The 23,887-nt window shown below is 43.7% G+C and overlaps 1 protein-coding gene across 1 annotated transcript in view; it reads left to right on the top strand.

Moving 5' to 3' along the window:
• The first annotated feature begins 4,087 nt into the window (after positions 1-4,087).
• Positions 4,088-23,887, top strand: part of PPM1D (protein phosphatase, Mg2+/Mn2+ dependent 1D) — a 38,068-nt gene continuing 18,268 nt past the window's right edge. The window contains exons 1-2 of the mRNA XM_075850429.1: positions 4,088-4,756; positions 17,992-18,214. Of these exons, the coding sequence (XP_075706544.1) occupies positions 4,321-4,756; positions 17,992-18,214 (659 nt within the window). The 5' untranslated portion in view covers positions 4,088-4,320. The remainder of the gene's footprint in view (positions 4,757-17,991; positions 18,215-23,887) is intronic.

The following is a 23,887-nucleotide window of genomic DNA, read 5'->3' as shown; positions in this document are numbered from 1 at the left end:
GTTCCGATGGAGCTTTCCGTCGGAACGGAGCCCTGACAGGCACAAAAGGAAACCATAGGTTTCCGTTTCCATCACCATTAATTTCCATTGCACAACTGAGAAACGGAAACCATTGGCGCCGGATCTGTCACCATTGAAATCAACATTACAATTATTTAATATTATATAACGTTCATTCTATAAGAAAAAACAAAAACAGTTGCCTAAATTCTCCCGAGGCGTCTCAGGTCCTTCTGTAGGTTAACACAATAATTTTAACCCCTTCCCGCCGGATCACGTATATATACGTCATTAAAATCGGTGGCTTACCGCATTTTCACGTAAATATACGTCATGGAGATGAAGCTGGCTCAGGAGCTGAGCCAGCGACATCACCACCGGGTGACAGCTGTATGTTACAGCTGGCACCCTAAGGTATCGGCCAGGACCGGAGCTAGCCTCCGATCGGACCGATTAACCCCTCACATGCTGCGTTCAATAGAGATCGCAGCATGTGAGGAGTTTATAGCCACCGGCACCCCAGCAACGTGATCGCTGGGTTGCCGGTGGCTGCAAAGGCGATCGGAGGGCTAATGCTTACCTCCCGATCAGCCTGTAACGGAATCCTCTTATGCCCCGTCGTCGGCGGGGCCCAGGAGGCTTCCGGTAACATCGGCAAGATGGCGCCGGCTCAGCTTCCGGCTCAGAAGCTGAGCCGGCGTCATCAGCAGTGGGTGTCCGCTGTATGTTACAGCGGACACCCCGATCTATCGCCAGGAACCGGAGCTAGCTCCGATTCCTGGCATTAACCCCTTCGATGCAGCGATCCATTGTGATCGCTGCATCCTAGAGGTTTGTAGAAAATCGGCAGCCTTGCCATGCGATGGCAAGGCTGGCGACTGCTACCATGGCAACAGGAGCCCTAACAATGGACTCCTGTCTGCCATTACGTAAGCTGATTAGGCCCCGCCCAGAGGCGGAGCCTGATCGGCTTGCTGTCAGTGAACAACTGACAGTTCCAATACATTGCACTACATAGGTAGTGCAATGTATTAGAACATCAAACAAATAGTTGGACATTCAAGTCCCCTAGTGGGACTAAAGAAAAGTGTAAAAAAAAGTGTAAAAAAAGTAAAAATAAAAGTTGGAAAACATACAATAAAAGTTTCAAATAATAACACAAAACACAATCGCCCTTTTTCCCTTATAAGTCATTTATTATTGAAAAAAATAATAAAGCCATACATATTTGGTATCGCAGCGACCGTAACGACCTGAACTATAAAATTATTATGTTATTTATCCAGCGCAGTGAACGCCGTAAAAAAAAACCTCAAAAACACTGCCATAATTACTGTTTTTTTGGTCACTGTCTTCCAAAAATTGAAATAAAAAGTGATCAAAAAGTCGCATGTATCCAAAAATGGTACCGATAAAATCTATACCTCGTCTCGCAAAAAAAAACAAGCCCTCACACAGCTCCATTGATGAGAAAATGTAAAAGTTATGGCTCTCACAACTTGGCGACAGAAAAAATACATTCTCTTTCCAAAAGTAATTTTATTGTGCAAAAAGTTATAAAAAAGTTCTATAAATTTGGTATCGCCGGAATCGTACTGACCCGCAGAATAAAGGTAACATGTAGTTTATAACGTACGGTGAACGGTGTATGTAAAAAAAAAAGTGGCACAAGCTAGGCATGACATTTGACACTGAATTGGCATATCTAGGGAAACTATTTAATTTGTACCTTCCGCAGCGCAATCATTTATGGAAAAGATACGTGGGGTGAAAATGCTCACTACACCTCTTAATAAATGCCTTGAGGGGTGCAGTTTCCAAAATGGGGTCACTTCTCAGGGGTTTCTTTTATTATTTCACATCAAAGCCTCTGCAATTGTGAACCAATACTTTATAAGTCGCCAAATTAGGCCTCAATTTTACATGGTACTCTTTCACTCCTGAGCCCTGTCGAATGTCCAGGCAAAAGATTAGGGCCACATGTAGGGTGATTCTAAAACAGGGAAACACCGCATAATAATTGAGAGCTGTCTTGTTATGGTGGCACAAGCTGGGCACCACATATTGGCGTATCTAAGGAAAAATTCCCATTTTCATTCTCCCACATCGTGTGCACACGAATTTCTGCAAAACACCTGTGGGGTTAACATGCTCACTACACCCCTAGGTGAATACCTTGAGGGTGTTGTTTCCAAAATGGGGTCACTTCTGGGGGGGATCCACTGTTTTGGTCCCACATGGACTTTGCAAATGCAACATAGCGACCAGAAACCAAATGCAGCAAAATCTGTACACCAAAAGCAAATGGCGCTCCTTCCCTTCTGAGCCCTGCCGTGTGCCCAAACAGCATTTTACGACCACGTGTGGGGTATTGCCGTACTCCAGAGAAGTTGCTTTACAAGCGTTGGGGTTCTTTTTTTCCTTTATTTGTTGAGAAAATTAAAAATTTGGAGCTAAAGCTACGTCTTATTGAAGAAAAAGGATTTTTTTTATTTTCACTGCCCAATTCTAATAAAATCTATGAAACACCTGTGGGGGCAAAATGCTCACTACACCCCTAGATGGATTCCTCAAGGGGTGTAGTTTTCTCAATGGAGTCACTTTTTTGGTGTTTTCACTGTTTTGGTCCCTCAGGGGCTTTGCAAATGCGACATGGCCGCCGCAAACCATTCCTGCTAAATTTGAGCTCCAAAAGCCAAATGGCGCTCTTTCCCTTCTAAGCTCCGCCGTGTGTCCAAACATCCGTTTATAACCACATATGGGGTATTGTTTTACTCGGGAGAAATTGCTTTACAAATGTTGTGGTGCTTTTTCTCCTTTAGTCCTCGTGGAAATTAGAAAAAATTAGCTAAACCTACATAATCTTTGAAAGAATGACGATTTTTATTTTCACGGCCTACTTCCAATAATTTCTGCAAAAAACCTGCGGGGTCAAAATGCTCACTATACCCCTAGATAATTTCCTCAAGGGGTGTAGTTTCCAAAATGGGGTCACTTTTGGTGGATTTCCACTGTTTTGGCACCGAAAGAGCCCTTGAAACCTGACATGGAGCCTAAAATATTTTCTAATAAAAAGGAGGCCCAAAATCCACTGGGTGCTCCTTTGCTTCTGAGGCCGGTGCTTCAGTCCATTACCACACTAGGACCACATGTGGGATATTTCTAAAAACTGCAGAATCTGGGCAATAAATATTGAGTTGCGTTTCTCTGGTAAAAACTTCTGTGTTACAAAAAAAATAGAATAAAAATGAATTTCTGCAAAAAAAAATGAAATTTGAAAATTTCACCTCTACGTTGCTTTAATTCCTGTGAAACGTTTAAAGGGTTAAGAAACTTTCTAAATGCTGTTTTGAATACTTTGAGGGGTGAAGATTTTAAAATGGGGTGACTTTTTGGCGGTTTCTAATATATAAGGCCCTAAAAGCCGCTTCACAACTGAACTGGCCCCTGTAAAAATAGCCTTTTGAAATTTTCTTGAAAATGTGAGAAATTGCTGCTAAAGTTCTAAGCCTTGTGATGTCATAGAACAATAAAAGGATGTTCAAAAAACGATGCCAATCTAAAGTAGACATATGGGGGATGTTAATTAGCAACAATTTTGTGTGGTATAACTGCCTGTCTTACAAGCAGATACATTTACATTTAGAAAAATGCAAATTTTTGCAATTTTTCACCAAATTTTGGTGTTTTTCACTGGTAAATATTGAATTTATCGACCACATTTTTCCACTATCATAAAGTCCAATGTGTCACGAGAAAACAATCTCAGAATCACTTTGATAGGTAAAAGCGTTCCGGAGTTATTACCACATAAAGTGAAATATGTCAGATTTGAAAAAATGGGTCTGGTCCTGAAGGCCAAAATGAGCTTGGTCCTGAAGGGGTTAAAAGAAATTTCAAAACGAATACAATAAACATAAACTAGTATAATTTCCTCCCCGGTCAACACTGTGTATTTTCCCACATTCAAAGATGGACGTTCGCTGCCTTTTCAGAAAGTTCGAGAGCCTCCCTGCTCAGAGCGCTCCCTCCCCACTTCTACCCGCCTTCTTCGTGTAGCTAGTCGCTTCCTTTCTGTAACCGCGCATGCGTAGCTCGCCGGGGCGGGTAGAGAACTGTTCGTGCGGCACAGCTGAGCGGTACATTCAGGGTCGTGACGTCACGGCGGCTGTAGGACAGGTCGGAGCAGCGTTGAACATAAACAATAAGAAGCGCGGGCGGGCGGTAGAAACAGGTTTTTTCACAATCTATTTACCACTAGCTCGCTGTAGCACCGAGTCGTAAGCGGGCGGTCGTGATAAAAATATTGTCAGTGGGACGATGGCGCCCACACCCGGGTCGAAACAACAGAGCGGGGGCATGGAGAATCATTTCACTCTACGGGTTAGCGTGTCTTCGGATCAAGGCGGCAGGAAATACATGGAGGATGTCACCCAGATATTAGTGGAGCCAGAGCCCGGAGAGGGCGAGTTGTCTTGGGAAGATGAAGAAGACGATGAAGCTGGCTCTGCAAGTCGGACTACTGCCCAGAACCGGGTGTTCCAAGTCAAAGCGGGCGTAAAAAGCGGGCAGTGTGTAGGCTTTTTCGCTGTGTTTGATGGGCACGGAGGACGGGAAGCCGCTCACTTTGCCAGGGATCATTTATGGGGCTTTATCAGGAAGCAGAAGGGCTTCATGTCCCGGGACCCGGAGGAAGTGTGTGCTGCCATCCGCAAGGGCTTCATGGGCTGTCACCATGCGATGTGGAAGAAACTCCGTGAGTATAGAGGGGTCTGGTGCTGCTTCTAATGCCCCCTTACGTGCATGCGCCCACATCGAATCCAGCAATACGTGTATACTGGAGCTGACTGGAAACTTGTGCTCGGCCAGTGCTGTAGGATGGCGCTGCGAGGAACAATGACTTTTGTTATGGCTGCATGTGTTATTGTTTTCTGAAGCCGTCCTCCAGGAGGGCGCGTGTTTCTTGTGAGGGGCCATCATCTAGTAGTCAATACGTGGGTGCATCTGTTCAGGGCGGTGGTGGAGCTCCCGGTAATCCTTGTAATTACACGGTGGCTGTCACATACAGTATCCATAGGAATTGTATCCCATTCTACTCCCGGTAATCCTTGTAATTACATGCTGGCTGTCACATACAGTATCCATAGGAATTGTATCCCATTCTAGTCACGATAATCCCTATAATTACACGATGGCTGTCACATACAGTATCCATAGGAATTGTATCCCATTCTACTCGCGATAATCCCGGTAATTACACGCTGGCCGTCACATACAGTATCCATAGGAGTTGTATCCCATTCTACTCAAGATAATCCCGGTAATTACACGCTGGCCGTCACATACAGTATCCATAGGAATTGTATCCCATTCTAGTCACGATAATTCCGATAATTACATGCTGGCTGTCACATACAGTATCCATAGGAATTGTATCCCATTCTACTCACGATAATCCCGATAATTACATGCTGGCCGTCACATACAGTATCCATAGGAGTTGTATCTCATTCTAGTCCCGATAATCCCGGTAATTACACGCTGGCTGTCACATACAGTATCCATAGGAATTGTATCCCATTCTAGTCACGATAATTCCGATAATTACATGCTGGCTGTCACATACAGTATCCATAGGAATTGTATCCCATTCTACTCACGATAATCCCGATAATTACATGCTGGCCGTCACATACAGTATCCATAGGAGTTGTATCTCATTTTAGTCACGATAATCCCGATAATTACATGCTGGCCGTCACATACAGTATCCATAGGAGTTGTATCCCATTCTACTCAAGATAATCCCGGTAATTACACGCTGGCCGTCACATACAGTATCCATAGGAATTGTATCCCATTCTAATCCCGGTAATTACACGCTGGCCGTCACATACAGTATCCATAGGAATTGTATCCCATTCTAATCCCGGTAATTACACGCTGGCCGTCACATACAGTATCCATAGGAGTTGTATCTCATTTTAGTCTCGATAATCCCGGTAATTACACGCTGGCCGTCACATACAGTATCCATAGGAATTGTATCCCATTCTTCTCGCGATAATCCCGGTAATTACACGCTGGCCGTCACATACAGTATCCATAGGAGTTGTATCTCATTCTAGTCACGATAATCCTGGTAATTACACGCTGGCTGTCACATACAGTATCCATAGGAGTTGTATCCCATTCTACTCCCGATAATTACACGCTGGCCGTCACATACAGTGTCCATAGGAATTGTATCCCATTCTACTCGCGATAATCCCGGTAATTACACGCTGGCCGTCACATACAGTATCCATAGGAGTTGTATCCCATTCTACTCCCGATAATTACACGCTGGCCGTCACATACAGTGTCCATAGGAATTGTATCCCATTTTACTCACGATAATTACATGCTGGCCGTCACATACAGTACCCATAGGAGTTGTATCTCATTCTAGTCACGATAATCCCGGTAATTACACGCTGGCTGCCACATACAGTATCCATAGGAATTGTATCTCATTCTAGTCACGATAATCCCGATAATTACATGCTGGCCGTCACATACAGTATCCATAGGAGTTGTATCCCATTCTACTCGCGATAATCCCGGTAATTACACGCTGGCCGTCACATACAGTATCCATAGGAGTTGTATCCCATTCTACTCGCGATAATCCCGGTAATTACACGCTGGCCGTCACATACAGTATCCATAGGAGTTGTATCCCATTCTACTCGCGATAATCCCGGTAATTACACGCTGGCCGTCACATACAGTATACATAGGAATTGTATCCCATTCTACTCACGATAATCCCGATAATTACATGCTGGCCGTCACATACAGTATCCATAGGAGTTGTATCCCATTCTACTCGCGATAATCCCGGTAATTACACGCTGGCCGTCACATACAGTATACATAGGAATTGTATCTCATTTTAGTCACGATAATCCCGGTAATTACACGCTGGCTGTCACATATTGTATCCCATTCTAATCCCGGTAATTACACGCTGGCCGTCACATACAGTATCCATAGGAATTGTATTCCATTCTAATCCTGGTAATTACACGCTGGCCGTCACATACAGTATACATAGGAATTGTATTCCATTCTAATCCCGGTAATTACACGCTGGCCGTCACATACAGTATCCATAGGAATTGTATTCCATTCTAATCCTGGTAATTACACGCTGGCCGTCACATACAGTATACATAGGAATTGTATTCCATTCTAATCCCGGTAATTACACGCTGGCCGTCACATACAGTATACATAGGAATTGTATCTCATTCTTCTCGCGATAATCCCGGTAATTACACGCTGGCCGTCACATACAGTATCCATAGGAGTTGTATCTCATTTTAGTCACGATAATCCCGATAATTACATGCTGGCTGTCACATACAGTATCCATAGGAATTGTATCGCATTTTATTCACGATAATCCCGATAATTACATGCTGGCTGTCACATACAGTATCCATAGGAGTTGTATCTCATTTTAGTCACGATAATCCTGATAATTACATGCTGGCCGTCACATACAGTATCCATAGGAATTGTATCCCATTCTACTCGCGATAATCCCGGTAATTACACGCTGGCCGTCACATACAGTATCCATAGGAGTTGTATCCCATTCTACTCAAGATAATCCCGGTAATTACACGCTGGCCGTCACATACAGTATCCATAGGAGTTGTATCCCATTCTAATCCCGGTAATTACACGCTGGCCGTCACATACAGTATCCATAGGAATTGTATCCCATTCTAATCCCGGTAATTACACGCTGGCCGTCACATACAGTATCCATAGGAGTTGTATCTCATTTTAGCCACGATAATCCCGGTAATTACACGCTGGCCGTCATATACAGTATCCATAGGAATTGTATCCCATTCTTCTCGCGATAATCCCGGTAATTACACGCTGGCCGTCACATACAGTATCCATAGGAGTTGGATCCTATTCTAGTCACGATAATCCTGATAATTACACGCTGGCTGTCACATACAGTAGCAATAGGAGTTGTATCCCATTCTACTCCCGATAATTACACGCTGGCTGTCACATACAGTAGCCATAGGAGTTGTATCCCATTCTACTCCCGATAATTACACGCTGGCCGTCACATAAAGTAACCATGGGAGTCGTATCCCAGTGTTTTATATGGCCAGTGCATGGTCCTCCACAATGGTTACATGACTGCTGGGATTTCTCCAGCCTTGTCAGTTTGATACCACTACATGTAGATAGATCTGGAAGGAGAATGTAATTGTTCCACTGCCATAGCCCGTTCTAATGTCGTTTTCTAGCTGTCATTGTTGACCATCCCCCATACTGACTGCAGTGTATTAATTGCTTTTGTTTATATGAAATATGCAGATCAGTGGTCTGGATCAGGATTTATCCAGTATTGTAGACCATAGAGTTGGTATTAAAATGTGTTGACGAAGAAGGTTTGATGTTAAGGAAAGCCGTTGATGATTCCTGTTTTAGGCCCCATGCACACGGCCGTAAAAAAAAGATCTAAGGCCCCATGCACACGACCGTACCCGCAATCACGGCCCGCGATTGTGGGCACGGCCGGCCGCTGACTGACAGCCGCATTTTCGGGCCGTGCTCCCATACAAAGTATGGCAGCACGGCTCGCAAAATGCGAAAGAACGGACATGTTCCATAATTCCCGGAACATTTCCACGGCACTGACACCCTTCCGTAGTGCTACGGAAAGGTGTCAGTGTTCAATGAAAGTGAATGGCTCCGTTTTTGTGGACCGCAATTGCGGTCCGCAAAATCGGAGGTTTTTTGCTGTCGTGTGCATGGGGCCTTAGTAATTGCGGACCGTGTTACGGTCCGCAATTACAGACCCATTCAGTTCTAGGGTATGTGCACACGATGAGAGGCTTTTACGGCTGAAATGACAGACTGTTTTCAGGAGAAAACAGCTGCCTCGTTTCAGCCGTAATTCCTCCTCGCGTTTTGCGAGGCTTCTCTGACAGCCGTAAATTTTGAGCTGTGCTTCATTGAGTTCAATGAAGAACGGCTCAAATTACGTCTGAAAGAAGTGTCCTGCACTTCTTTTGCCGAGGCTGTATTTTTACGTGTCGTCGTTTCACAGCTGTCAAACGACGACGCGTAAATGACAGGTCGTCTGCACAGTACGTCGGCAAACCCATTCAAATGAATGGGCAGATGTTTGCCGACGTATAATAGCCTTATTTTCAGACGTAAAACAAGGCATAATACGCCTCGTTTACGTCTGAAAATAGGTCGTGTGAAACCAGCCCTATTGGCCGCGGACACTTTTTTTCCGTATCGCTATGGATAGGTGTCCGTGCCGTAGAACTGTGCCGGGAATTATGGAGCATGTCCTATTTTTCATATTTTACGGGCCGTGCTCCCAATGACCAATCCGCGTCATACACTTCTCTCCATTCCAGCCCAGCATGATCCACAGCACAGTGTGATTGTGCAGTGAAAGAAGCTGGGCTGGAACAATGAGAAGTGTATGTCACTGATTGGTCACTGATTGGTCAGCCTCATACACTTCTTTACAACACCCACTTGGTAAAAAGTAAAAACACGCCCAGTTGGTCTTGAACGCTCAGTGACGTACTATTCCGTCATGGAAACCGCCCCGTTCGCGCTCCATGACGGAATAGTACGTCACGGGAGTCGTCCTCCCGACACATGCAGGAGCTGTGACAGCTGCTGTCTCGTACAGCAGCTGCCGCAGCTCCTAGAGCAGGGACCGATCGCTGTGTCCCCACTGAATAACCCCTTAAAAGCCGCGTTCAATAGTGATCGCGGCTTTTTAGGGGTTAAGCTACCATCGCCGGCCTGCTGCACGATAGCGGCTGGCGATGGTGACTATGGCAACCGGACACCAAACAATGGCGTCCGGCTATGCCATCGACGGAAGCCTAGTGGGTCCTGAAAAAGTCAGGACCCACTATGCTTGCTGTCAGTGAGTAGCTGACGGTTCTAATACACTGCACTACGCATGTAGTGCAGTGTATTCGAATAGCGATCAGGGCCTCCTGCCCTCAAGTCCCCCAATGAGTCAAAGTAATAAAGTAAAAAAAAGATGCGTAAAAATAAAAGTTTTAAAAGTGATCAAAGTAAAAATCCCCCTTTTTCCTTATCAGTCCTTTTATTATTAATAAAAATATATAAACAAACAAATAAACTATACATAATTGGTATCGCCGCGTCCGTAACAGCCTGAACGACAAAATGATTTTGTTATTTATCCCGCGCGATGAACGCCGTAAAAGAAAATAATAATAAACCGTACCAGAATCACAATTGTTTGGTCACTTCACCTCCCAAAAAATGGAATAAAAAGAGATCAAAAAGTCGCATGTACCTAAAAATGGTACTGATCGAAACTACAGTTTGTTACGCAAAAAATAATGGAGAGAAGTGTATGACGCCGATTGGTCAGCGTCATACACTTCTCTCCACAACGCCCACTTGGTCAAAAAGTAAAACACGCCCAGTTGTCCATTAAGAAACTCATTAGCATAAAGCTAAAATAGGTCATAACTCGGTCAAAAATAATCGTTTTTCTAAATAAAAAACACTGCTGTAATCTACAATACAGCGCCGATCACATCATGTAAAATATAGGCCACTTATAATGTGGTAACAGAGCCTCTTTAAGCTCCATGTGCCTCACTTTAATATTAATTAACCCCATCATGTACCTTGCACATTAACCCAATGTTGTCCCTTATGACTGAGAAACATGCTGGGGTTAATTAGCATTACTGTGAGGCACATTCAAAATTCACAATACTACACGAAGTATCGGTATCGAAGTCCAAATTCTGGTATCGTGACAACCTTATTGCATAGTTTTGGCATGGTCGTGGCAAAAAAACGCATTTTGAACGTGACGTAAACTCTACTTAACACACAGTGTCACCGTAATATCGATCACATCGAAGTTAAAGGGGTTATTCGTGGACCAAATATTGCTTTGCATTCATATATTTATGTAAAAAGATGTCACATGTTTGTGTTTTTTTTTAGTTAAACAATTAGTGTGTGGGTGATTAAACATTGTTCTAATTTTTTTTATTTTTTCCACGAGTCAGGAAATATTATAAATTGGATTCAATTTATAATATTTCCCAGCACTGGTCACTAGATGGAGCAATTCCCAAAATTGCAGCATTGCATGTGGTAAAGCAACCACATTGCTTTATGCTGCAAAATTGGGAAAAAATCCCTCGCTCTAGTGAGCTCTCAGAATCCCCCCCTCCTTTATCCTGGCTAGTGCCGGGAGAAACGAGGGGTTTGAACGGTCTAACCTCCTACACTGTGTGTCGCCATTTTTTGAGCTAACACACAGTGTAGAAGGTTTACATACAGTAGTAAACACACAGTAAAACACGAACATACATAGAAATCACTTACCTGCTCCAGTCTCCGCCGCTCCCTCCGGCCCGTCCGCTCCGTCTGCTGCCGCTGCTCCATGTGCACAAGTCCGGAAGCCGCGACCGGAAGTAGTAATCTTACTGTCCGGCCGCGACTTCCGGTCCACAGGAAAATGGCGCCGGACGGCGCGCATTTCAAATTGGACTGTGTGGGAGCGGCGCATGCGCCGTTCCCACACACACGGCGTACACCATAGTGGATGGAACGGGCCCCGTTCGCAGTCCCTATGGGACTGGAGCTGCCGTTTTCCATGACTGTATGTGTCGTTAATCGACACATACAGAAATGGAAAAAAAAATGGCAGCCCCCATAGGGAAGAAAAAGTGTAAAAATAGAAAAAAGTAACACACAAACACACAAATAAATATAAACGTTTTTAATAAAACCCTAACATAAAACTGATATAAAAAAAAATAATTTGGTGACACTGTTCCTTTAAGATCTGAAGTATTTTGCTTCTACAGGCTATCCGCATCTGTATCTGGTGATCTCACTTCTTGAACATGCTATAAGTTTTATGCAATGTGCTTTCTGTGCTCAGTGTTGTAGCAGTGGACTGACAGTCGGGTTTCCTGCCGGGACATGTCCATTGGAGAGTTTTCATAACACATTTACTATAGTCATACATAGCCCAGGCATGTCCTGCCTCATATAAAACAGCTGTTATTAGCTCTGCCTAGCTGTCACTTACGCTTTACTGCGCTGTGAATGCTAGAACACGTTTATTGGATCAAACCACTAAAACTTCATACAAGTTTTGTACTGTCTTCACTCTTCTCAACTTGTGTTCTTAGACGTTAGAGATGGTGAATTAGACTGGATTTATATATACAGTGTTTTTGCCAACACAGGAGTCGATACAGAAGAGCGTATAATTCATTCCTTTATACTGTGCTGTAGATTTTTTTTGCCTGTTTGTTACATTTAAATGTTTCAGATCGTCCAACTAATTTTAATATAAGATGAAGACAACACGAGTAAACACAAAATGCAGCTTTAGGCCTGTCGACTATGCTATTGTTTCCGGGGAAAAATGGAAACCCTACGGAAGAGAAACCAATTGCAAACGGTAGCTATAGTTTCCGTTTGGCTTTTCGTTCATCGGTTCCTCCAGCGGAAAGGTCAAACGGAACCCAAGAACGGAAGCTGGACGCTGATATGAGCACAGCCTTTCTAATGATCATTCCATTTATTGAGGATAAAGATTTATTCAAAACCTATATCACCCATGTGATAAAGTAAATGCACCCTAAGGCCGGATTCACACGAGCGTTGCGTTTTTGCGCGCGCAAACAACGCAGCGTTTTGCGCGCGCAAACACTATTTGACAGCTGCGTGTGTCATCCGTGTCTGATGCGCGGCTGCGTGATTTTCGCGCAGCCGGCATCATAGAGATGAGGCTTGTCAACGCCCGTCACTGTCCAAGGTGCTGAAAGAGCTAAATCTTTCAGCACCCTCGACAGTGAATGCCGAACACAACAGCGAAAAACCTGTTAAAAAAAAAGATAAAGTTCCTACTTACCGAGAACTTCCCGGCCGTTGCCTTGGTGACGCGTCCTTGGTGACGCGTCCTTGGTGACGCGCCTCTCTTGACATCGAGCCCACCTCCTTGGATGACGCGGCAGTCCAAGTGACCGCTGCAGCCTGTGATTGGCTGCAGCCTGTGCTTGGCCTGTGATTGGCTGGAGCTGTCACTTGAACTGAAGTGTCATCCCGGGAGGTCGGACTGCAGGAAGGAGACAGGAGTAATCGGTAAGTTAGAACTTCGGTTTTTTTTACAGGTTCGTGTATTTTGGGATCGCAAGTCACTGTCCATGGTGCTGAAACAGTTTAACTCTTTCAGCACCATGCACAGTGAATGTCTCCCGACGTCGCGGACCGGAATTTTTTTTGCCGAGTTCGGCCAAAACGAGTTTGGCCGAACCCGGTGAAGTTCGCTTCGGTTGTCGGGTTTCGCTAATCGCAAAGACACTCCGTTTGGATGTTCGGAAACAGAAAAGCACGTGGTGCTTTTCTGTTTACATTCATCCTTTTGACAGCTGTTGCGCAAACACGCAGTTCGCACGGAAGTGCTTCCGTGCGACATGCGTGGTTTTCACGCACCCATTGACTTCAATGGGTGCGTGATGCGTTGAAAACGCTGAATCAACGGACATGTCGTGAGTTTTTTGCAACGGAGCAACGCTGCGCAAAAAACGCTGCCATGTCTGCACGGCCCCATTGTCTAATATAGCTACGGGCAACGCACGTGAAAATCACGCGCGTTGCACGCGCGTATTTTACGTTCGTCTGAATAAGCCCTTAACCTAATAAGGGTATGTGCACACACACTAATTACGTCCGTAATTGACGGACGTATTTCGGCCGCAAGTAGTGGACCGAACACAGTGCAGGGAGCCGGGCTCCTAGCATCATACTTATGTACGATGCTAGGAGTCCCTGCCTCTCCGTGGAACTACTGTCCCGTACTGAAAACATGATTACAGTACGGGACAGTTGTCCTGCAGAGAGGCAGGGACTCCTAGCATCGTACATAAGTATGATGCTAGGAGCCCGGCTCCCTGCACTGTGTTCGGTCCGGTACTTGCAGCCGAAATACGTCCGTCAATTACGGACGTAATTAGTGTGTGTGCACATACCCTTACTGGTTGAGTCCCCTTTGGCAGGAACCACTGCAATAAAATGTTTGCAACAACTTGCAATGAGGCTTTTACATCACTGTGGAGGAATTATGGCCAACTCTTCTTTGCAGAATTGTTTTCATTTGGTTATGATGGAGGGTTTTTGAGCCTCATCCACTCCAAAATCTTAACCCTTTCCCGTCGCTAGTCTGCATCAATGAAGATTACAGTAACGTTTTTATTTTTAAAAAACGAGCATTTTTGGCCAAGTTATGACCATTTTTGTATTTATGCAAATGAGGCTTGCAAAAGTACAACTGGGCGTGTTTACCGTAAAAGTACAACTGGGCGTGTATTATGTGCGTACATCGGGGCGTGTTTACTACTTTTACTAGCTGCAGAATCAACTGTAGCCTCTGGTGCCGATGTGTCCTCGCTCGTCTGACACGATGCAGGACCTGTGAGTGACGTCACAGCGTGATCTCTGGAGAACACGGCTGTGACTGCACTGCCAGAAGCTGGGCGTTCTGAAGAGAAGTGGATGATACTTCTCGTCATAACGCCCAGCTAGTAAAAGTAGTAAACACGCCCCGATGTACGCACATAATACACGCCCACTTGGACTTTTACTTTAAACACGCCCAGTTGTACTTTTGCAAGCCTCATTTGCATAAATACAAAAATGGGCATAACTTGGCCAAAAATGCTCGTTTTTTAAAAATAAAAACGTTACTGTAATCTACATAGCAGCGCCGATCTGCTGCAATAGCAGATAGGGGTTGCAAAATCTGGTGACAGAGCCTCTTTAAAGCTGGTGCCCGTTGAGAAGCAGAGCGGGCGCCATAGCAGCTGGGTCTCTGCTGTTTTACACAGTAGTGACCCAGCGGCAATGCTTGCGATAAGAAACATTTCTGAGTGCAAGCATTTAACCCCTCAGATGCTGTTGTCCGATGTGACCACCGGCATCTGTGAGGTTTTTACTCCCCCTTTCACTTCGTGGCCGGTAACCGGCGAGATTGCGGGAGGCAGTATACTCATATAGAAGCTGGGAGTCTTGTGAATGCTCCCAGCCCTGCTATTGAGACCTGCCTGTGGCTGTAGGGGGGCTAAATAAAAGTAAAAAATAAGATTTTAAAATATTATTTTTAAAAAAAAAAATGCAAATCACCCCACTTTCCCTAGATCACATATAAAAATAAACAAACCCATTAGGTATCCCGGCATCCGAAAATGCCCTAACTATAAAAATACTAAAATATTTTGCCAATACGGTGGTAAAATAGATTAAATAGTACCATTAGAAAGTACAAATTGCTCCGTAATAATTAAGCCTTCATAAAGCTGTGCCAATGAAAAAATAAGAGTTATGACTTTCTGAAGGTGGGGACCAAAAAGCAAAAGCATAAAAAATTAGTCTGGTCCTGAAAGGTTTAATTTTGTTTGAGCCATTCAGAGGTAGACTTGCTTGCACGCTTCGGATTATTGTTATAATTAACCCAACTATGCTTGAGGTTTATGAACTGACGTGCGGAAGTTCAGGATTTTCTGATAAAGATCAGTATTCATGGTTCCATCAATTGTGACACGTTGTCCATGTCCTGATGAAATAAAGCAGCCCCAGACCATCACACTACCACCACCATGTTTGATGGTTGGTATAATGTTCTTAACGTGTAATGCGGTGTTAGCTTTACGTCAGATGTAGCAAGACCCATGTCTTCCAAAAAGTTTCATCTTTGACTCATCAGTCCACAGAATATTATCCCAAAAGTCTTGGTCATCTAGATGTTTTTATTTGGCAAATGTAAGACGAACCTCTTTTCTATTTGGTCAGCAGTGGTTTACATTGACCTTAACTGAGGCAAGTGTTGCCTTTAGTCCATTGGATGGTCGTGTGTGTTTTTTGTTACCTCCTGGATGAGTTGTTGATGTGCTCTTGGTGACATTTTGGTAGGCCACTCCTGGGAAGGCTCACCACTGTTCCAAGTTTTCTCAATTTGTGGATAATGGCTCTCACTGTTTGGAGTCCCGAGCCTTCACAATGGCTTTGTAACCCTTTCCAGACTGGTAGAATTCAATAACTTTGGCATCCGTATTTGAATCACTTTAGAATGCGGCATCATGTGCTGCTTTTTGAGACCTCCTAGTCGGCTTCACATGCCAGGCGGGTTCTATTTAAGTGATGTTTAAATTCAACAGGTCTGGCAGTAATCATGCCTGGCGTGGCTAGTGAAATTAAACCCAATAGTCAATTGGATTTGGTCAACTAGTTGATCTAGTAGTTAAGGGGGCAATTACTTTTTCACATAGGGCCAGAAAGGGCTGAACAGCATTTGTCCTTCATAAATGAAATCTTCATTTAAAAACAGCATTTTGTGATTACTTGGGTTATCTTTGTCTAATATTAAAAGTCGTTTGCTGATCGGAAACATTCAAGTGTGACAAATATGCAAAAATGGAAGAAATTGTAATGGGGGAAAATACTTTTTCACAGCACTGTACTTGCATTTGCTTTTGGATCCAGTCCTGGCTTTGGCTAAAAAAACTGCATCAAAAACTGCATGTATGATTTAAAGAGGCTCTGTCACCAGATTTTGCAACCCCTATCTGTTATTGCAGCAGATAGGCGCTGCAATGTAGATTACAGTAACGTTTTTATTTTTAAAAAACGAGCATTTTTGGCCAAGTTATGACCATTTTTGTAATTATGCAAATGAGGCTTGCAAAAGTCCAAGTGGGTGTGTTTAAAAGTAAAAGTCCAAGTGGGCGTGTATTATGTGCGTACATCGGGGCGTTTTTAATACTTTCACTAGCTGGGCGCTCTGAAGAGAAGTAACATCCTCTTCTCTTCAGAACGCCCAGCTTCTGACAGTGCAGATCTGTGACGTCACTCACAGGTCCTGCATCGTGACGGCCACATCGGCACCAGAGGCTACAGTTGATTCTGCAGCAGCATCAGCGTTTGCAGGTAAGTCGATCTTACCTGCAAACGCTGATGCTGCTGCAGAATCAACTGTAGCCTCTGGTGCCGATGTGGCCGTCACGATGCAGGACCTGTGAGTGACGTCACAGATCTGCACTGTCAGAAGCTGGGCGTTCTGAAGAGAAGAGGATGTTACTTCTCTTCAGAGCACCCAGCTAGTGAAAGTATTAAAAACGCCCCGATGTACGCACATAATACACGCCCACTTGGACTTTTACTTTTAAACACACCCACTTGGACTTTTGCAAGCCTCATTTGCATAATTACAAAAATGGTCATAACTTGGCCAAAAATGCTCGTTTTTTAAAAATAAAAACGTTACTGTAATCTACATTGCAGCGCCTATCTGCTGCAATAGCAGATAGGGGTTGCAAAATCTGGTGACAGAGCCTCTTTAAGCCTGAGTCAGTTCACAATAAAAAGTGGGACAGGTAGATTAGAAACAAAAATGGTTGTGGCCAGACAGACGCAATGAAGCCACATTGCACCAGTTGGTTCCTACTCATACAACGTCTAATAAAATAAGATGTCTTCAAATGGCACTTTTAGTTGTTAGCTGAAACGTTCTACAGCATGATCGAATGTTAATCTTAAGGGGGTTGTTCAGGCCTAGAAAAACATGGCTGCTTCCTTCCAAAAACAGTGTCACGCCTGTCCATGGGAGTCTGGTATTGCAACTGCTCCATTGAAGTGAATGAGGCCGGGTGGCAATACCACACATAACCTGTGGACAGGTGTGTGCGTTTTTGTCGACGGCTGGCTGTGCACCAATCCTCTCCACTTGGCAAACAAACTATTGAAAGTTGGAGTAAACTGTGACAATACAGTTGCCTATTTCTCAAGGGGCAGGAATTTTGGTTGCCCAGTTATTAAATTGTGTGTATGTATTAAATATTTACATTTTATAACCAGTAACTCTTCTTTCTTTAGCTGAATGGCCAAAAACTATGACTGGTCTCCCCAGCACCTCAGGAACTACCGCTAGCGTGGTTATTATTCGTGGGAATAAGCTGTATGTGGCCCATGTTGGAGATTCTGGCGTTGTATTTGGCTTGCAGAACAGTCCTAAAGAGATGAAGACTGTAGAAGTAACACAAGATCACAAACCTGAACTACCCAGAGAAAGGGAGAGAATTGAAGGTCTTGGTGGCAGGTAACGTTTACTGGTCCGGATTGTGCTATACTCAAACGGAGACACATTATCGTAATGTTACAGTTGTCAGCAAATTATACTTGTTGGTTTTTTGATTTTGTACATTCACTCAGGATGTTAACCCCTTAAAGACGCAGCCTAGTTTTGGCCTTAAAGGGAACCTGTCACTTGCATTTCACCTATTGAACTTTACTTCTCCCTCACTGGCCGCTGCTATAAAAAGTTAATTGCCGTTATCCCCGCTCCTAAACTCCTCTTCCGACTGTAAATATCGGTCTGCAAACGTTTTGCGCCTTTTATCGTAATTATGCGGTTTCCCTTTGTGCGCACACACCAAAAGAGGACATCAATGCACAAGCGCAGGATTTTGTGTGCTGGGGGAAGGCGAGGAGCTGTCAATCAAAAGTAAGGAGGCGAAGTAAACTTGGAAAGACTTGAGGAATGAAGATATGACTCTTTCCAAACGAAGATTTGACTCTTTTCAAATGAAGATCTGACTCTTTTCTGCTCATTAGCATACGGTGTGGGAACACTAAAACGCTAAATACTAAAGCTACAGAGCCGACTAAGAAGACAATTATAGGTTATATAGAAATGATTTTTCACCCACTTCTCCCAGGTATTGCTGGTTTAATAGGTGAAATGCTGGTGACAGGTTCCCTTTAAAGAGGCTCTCTCACCAGATTATAACTTCGCTATCTTGTACATAATGTGATCGGCGCTGTAATGTAGATTACAGCAGTGTTTTTTATTTAGAAAAATGATCATTTTTGACGGAGTTATGACCTATTTTAGCTTTATGCTAATGAGTTTCTTAATGGACAACTGTGCGTGTTTTACTTTTTGACCAAGTGGGCGTTGTGGAGAGAACTATATGACGCTGACCAATCAGCATCATACACTTCTCCCCATTCATTTACACAGCACATAGTGATCTTACTAGATCACTATGTTCAGCCACATACACACACATTAACGTTATTGAAGTGTCCTGACAGTGAATAGCGATCACTACCAGCCAGGACGGGATGTCTATTCAGAACCCTGACACTTCGGTAACGTTTGTGTGAGATTTACAGCAAGGCAAGCGTAATCTTGTTTTGAACAACAGTTTACAGCGTAATCTCGCGAGATTACGCTTGACTTGCTGTAAATATCACACAAACGTTACCGAAGTGTCAGGATTCTGAGTAGACATCCCGTCCTGGCTGGTAGTGATCTCTATTCACTCTCAGGACACTTCAGTAACGTTAAAGAGACTCTGTCACCAGATTATAAGTGCTCTATCTCCTACATAATCTGATTGGCGCTGTAATGTAGATTACAACAGTGGTTTTTATTTTGAAAAACAATCATTTTTGACAAAGTTATAAACCATTTTAGATTTATGCTAATTCGTTTCTTAATAGACAACTGGGCGTGTTTTTACTTTTTACCAACTGGGCGTTGTACAGAGGAGTGTATGACGCTGACCAATCAGTGACCAATCAGCATCATACACTTCTCATTGTTCCAGCCCAGCTTCTTTCACTGCACAATTACACTGTAACAATGGGCTGGAACAATGAGAAGTGTATGACGCTGATTGGTCAGCGTCCTACACTTCTCTCCACAACGCCCAGTTGGTAAAAATACGCCCAGTTGTCTATTAAGAAACTAATTGGCATAAATCTAAACTTACTCATAACTTGCTCAAAAATTATCGTTTTTCAAAATAAAAACCACTGCTGTTATCTACATTACAGCGCCGATCAGATTTTGTAGGAGATAGGGCACTTATAATCTGGTGACAGAGCCTCTTTAATGTGTGTGTATGTGGCTGAACATAGTGATCTAGTAAGATCACTATGTGCTGTGTAAATGAATGGGGAGAAGTGTATGACGCTGATTGGTCAGTGTCATACACTTCTCTCCACAACGTCCACTTGGTCAAAAAGTAAAATACGCCCAGTTGTCTATTAAGAAAGTAATTTGCATAAAGCTAATATAGGTCATAACTCCGTCAAAAATGATAGTTTTTCTAAATAAAAAACACTGTAATCTACATTACAGCGCCGATCACAGTATGTACTAATAGTACGTCCTCCCGTGACGTACGATTAGGTCATGGAGCGAGAACGATGCACTTGCCATGACCTAATAGTACGTCCAGGAGTAAGGAGGGGTTAATTTACCCTTATTGTTTCTCGCAGTAGTGAATAAGGTGGTGGGTATACTGCATATCTGACTGCTACCTACACAGTACAATTCCTATGGACAGGTATTGCTCAGAAATGGTATTATGAAATGTTTCCATCATAGTTTTGCTTTTGCATTTTTTTTAATGAAGGGGAAAACGGCATGGCAAGAAAAAAAATAAATATATGCATGTGGTAACAAATGAACAAATTTTTTCATATTTTTGGAAATACTAATTAGGCCCCATGCACAAGAATGCCCGTAGTCACGGATGGCTGCGTACAGTCATCCGTATTTGTGGACTGTGCTCGTATTATAAAGTATGTGAGCATGGCCCGTAAATTTTAAAAAAAATGGCGACCGCACACTGCAAACACCAATGTAACCTAAACCACTTAATATAAGTAAGTATGCATTACTGCTAAATCTACTTATAATAGGGAGGTTCTTAGTGCACATTTTGATCAAAAAGTGTTCGCCCACCTGCCACGACAAGGCGACCTCTGTAAGGTGGGGACCTACTCTGCACATACACCCAGAACTGGGACTAAGCCTACATATATACCTGGGGATGTAGGATCCAGCAGTAATCGAATTAAAATCACCCAGGGCAGAATGGGAAGAGTGCAAGAACAAAAATGGAGGCCGTGACTAACCCCACATATGAGACCAAATCTACGGTCGTGTGCATGGGGCCTTAGGCAGGGAAAGAGCAAGCACTCAAAAAACAAACCTATGTCCAAATAAATGCAAGCACCATAGCCTTAAAGAGGCTCTGTCACCAGATTTTGCAACCCCTATCTCCTATTGCAGCAGATCGGCGCTGCAATGTAGATAAGAGTAACGTTTTTTTTTCAAAAACTAGCATTTTTGGCCAAGTTATGAGCATTTTTATATTTATGCAAATGAGCCTTTCTTAAGTCCAAGTGGGCGTGTTTTGTGTGTGTACTTCTGGGCGTTTTTACTTGTTTTACTAGCTGGGCGTTGTGAATAGATGTGTATGATGCTGACAAATCAGCATCATCCACTTCTCTTCGTTACCACCCAGCTTCTGGCAGTGCAGACACAGCGTGTTCTCGAGAGATCACGCTGTGACGTCACTCACTTCCTGCCCCAGGTCCTGCATCGTGTCGGACGAGCGAGGACACATCGGCACCAGAGGCTACAGTTGATTCTGCAGTAGCATCGGCGTTTGCAGGTAAGTCGATGTAGCCTCTGGTGCCGATGTGTCCTCGCTCGTCCGACACGATGCAGGACCTGGGGCAGGAAGTGGCGACACAGCGTGATCTCTGGAGAACACGCTGTGTGTCTGCACTGCCAGAAGCTGGGTGTTAACGAACAGAAGAGGATGATGCTGATTCGTCAGGATCATACACTTCTATTCACAATGCCCAGCTAGTAAAACAAGTAAAATCGCCCAGATGTTACACACAATACACACCCAGTTGGACATAACTTAAACACGCCCAGTTGTACTTAAGAAAGGCTCATTTGCATAAATATAAAAATGCTCATTTTTGAAAAAAACAAAACGTGACTGTGCAGCGCCGATCTGCTGCAGCGCCGATCTGCTGCAATACGAGATAGGGGTTTGAAAATCTGGTGACAAAGCCTCTTTAAGGGCGTATTCTGGTTTCAGCAAATAGGGTATTCTTTGTATTATGAAAAGGTATACCGTTTTCCAAAATACTTTCTGGATCAATTCCTCTCTGCTTGCAGTCATTTAACCCCTTAATGACCGGGCCATTTTGCACGTTAATGACCAAGGATTATTTTTTGTTTTTCCACGGTCGCATTGCAAGAGTCGTAACTCTTTTTTTATTCCGTCGACATAGCCGTATAAGGGCTTGTTTTTTCCGGGACGAGTTGTATTTTGTAATTGTACCATTTTTAGATGCTTATAACATATTGATTAACTTTTATTAACTTTATTTTAGGAGAGAATTGAAAATAAGCAGCTATTCCAGCATTCATTTTCACGTTATAAATTTACGCCGTTTACTATGCAGCGTAAATAACATGTTAACTTTATTCTATGGGTCGGCACGATTACAGGGATACCAAATGTGTAAAGGTTTTATATGTTTTTTCTACGTTTGCACAATAAAAACCCTTTTAGAAAAAAATTACTTGTTTTTGCATCGCCGCGTTCCAAGAGGCGTAATTTTTTTATTTTTCCGTCGATGTGGCCGTACGTGGGATTGATTTTTTGCGGGACAATGTGTAGTTTTCATTAGTACTATTTTGGGGTACATAGGACTTATAGATGAACTTTTATTTTATTTTTTATGGGGGGAATGGGAGAAAAGAGAGAATTTTGCCGTGGTTTTTTGCGTTTTCTTTGGACGCCGTTCATCCGGCGGTTTAATTAATGTGTTCATTTTATTGGTCAAGTTGTTACGATCGCGGGGATACCATATATGTGTATGTGTGATTTGTTTTGACCGTTTTATTAAATAAAACCACTTTTTGGGGCAAAAAAGTAGTTTTATTTGACTTTGACTGTAATTTTTTTTATTTTTTTTTTCACAAACTTTATTTAACGGTTTTACTTTTTTTTTCTAAGTCCCATCAGGACACTTCACTATGCGATGTGCCGATCGCATATATAATGCTTTGGTATACTTCGTATACCAAAGCATTATTGCCTGTCAGTGTAAAACTGACAGGCAACCTGTTAGGTCATGCCTCTGGCATCGCCTAACAGGCAGATGCTGAAGACAGACCTGGGGGTCTTTGTTAGACCCCCGGCTGTCATGGAAACCCGACGGCGACCCGCGATTTGTTTGCGGGGGCGCCGATCGGGAGACAGAGGGAGTTCCCCCCTCTGTCAAACACATTAAATGCCGCTGTTACTGTTGACAGCGGCATTTAATGGGTTAAACTGCCGGAATCGGCGCGTGCTTCGATTCCGGCAGTTGCAGCAGGAGCCAGGCTGTGTATAACAGCCGTGCTCCTGCCGCTGATCGCGTGGGTAAACTGTCAGTACCCGCGCGATCACAGGACGGATATATCCGTCCTCCTGCGCGAACTAGCAGCTGCTGAGGACGGATATATCCGTCCTTCGGCGTTAAGGGGTTAATAGGAGCCTTAATTGTTTATTTACAGTATTAAGTTACTGTATTGTAACCAGTCGCAATATTGCCTCTACAGGCGTGATTGACGCCTGTACAGACGTTTTACCCTATTTCTTTGCATTAGACTGAGTGCCATACATGAAGAGGGAGAGGTGTATCATGGCACTATACTTGCATGCAGCAGAGCTAATGGGTGAGCTCCTTACTTGGAGCCAGCTGCAAGGACATTTCTCATTTACAAGCAGCCGATTAGTTCGTTTAGGTGGGCTGTGGGAGTGAGCACAGCGCTGCCTCCTTCGTGAGACTGGTTAGTGAAGGCTACAGCAACTGGACAGTTGGCGGAGTTCACATGTTGTGGATTTGACGCAGGTTTTCAGCGCAGATTTTTACCCTTTGCAATACAAAAGGGTGAGATCTG

The sequence above is a fragment of the Rhinoderma darwinii genome, chromosome 2, assembly GCF_050947455.1.
Source record: "Rhinoderma darwinii isolate aRhiDar2 chromosome 2, aRhiDar2.hap1, whole genome shotgun sequence".
NCBI lineage: Eukaryota > Metazoa > Chordata > Amphibia > Anura > Rhinodermatidae > Rhinoderma > Rhinoderma darwinii.
This window is presented reverse-complemented; position numbering and strand designations above follow the sequence as displayed.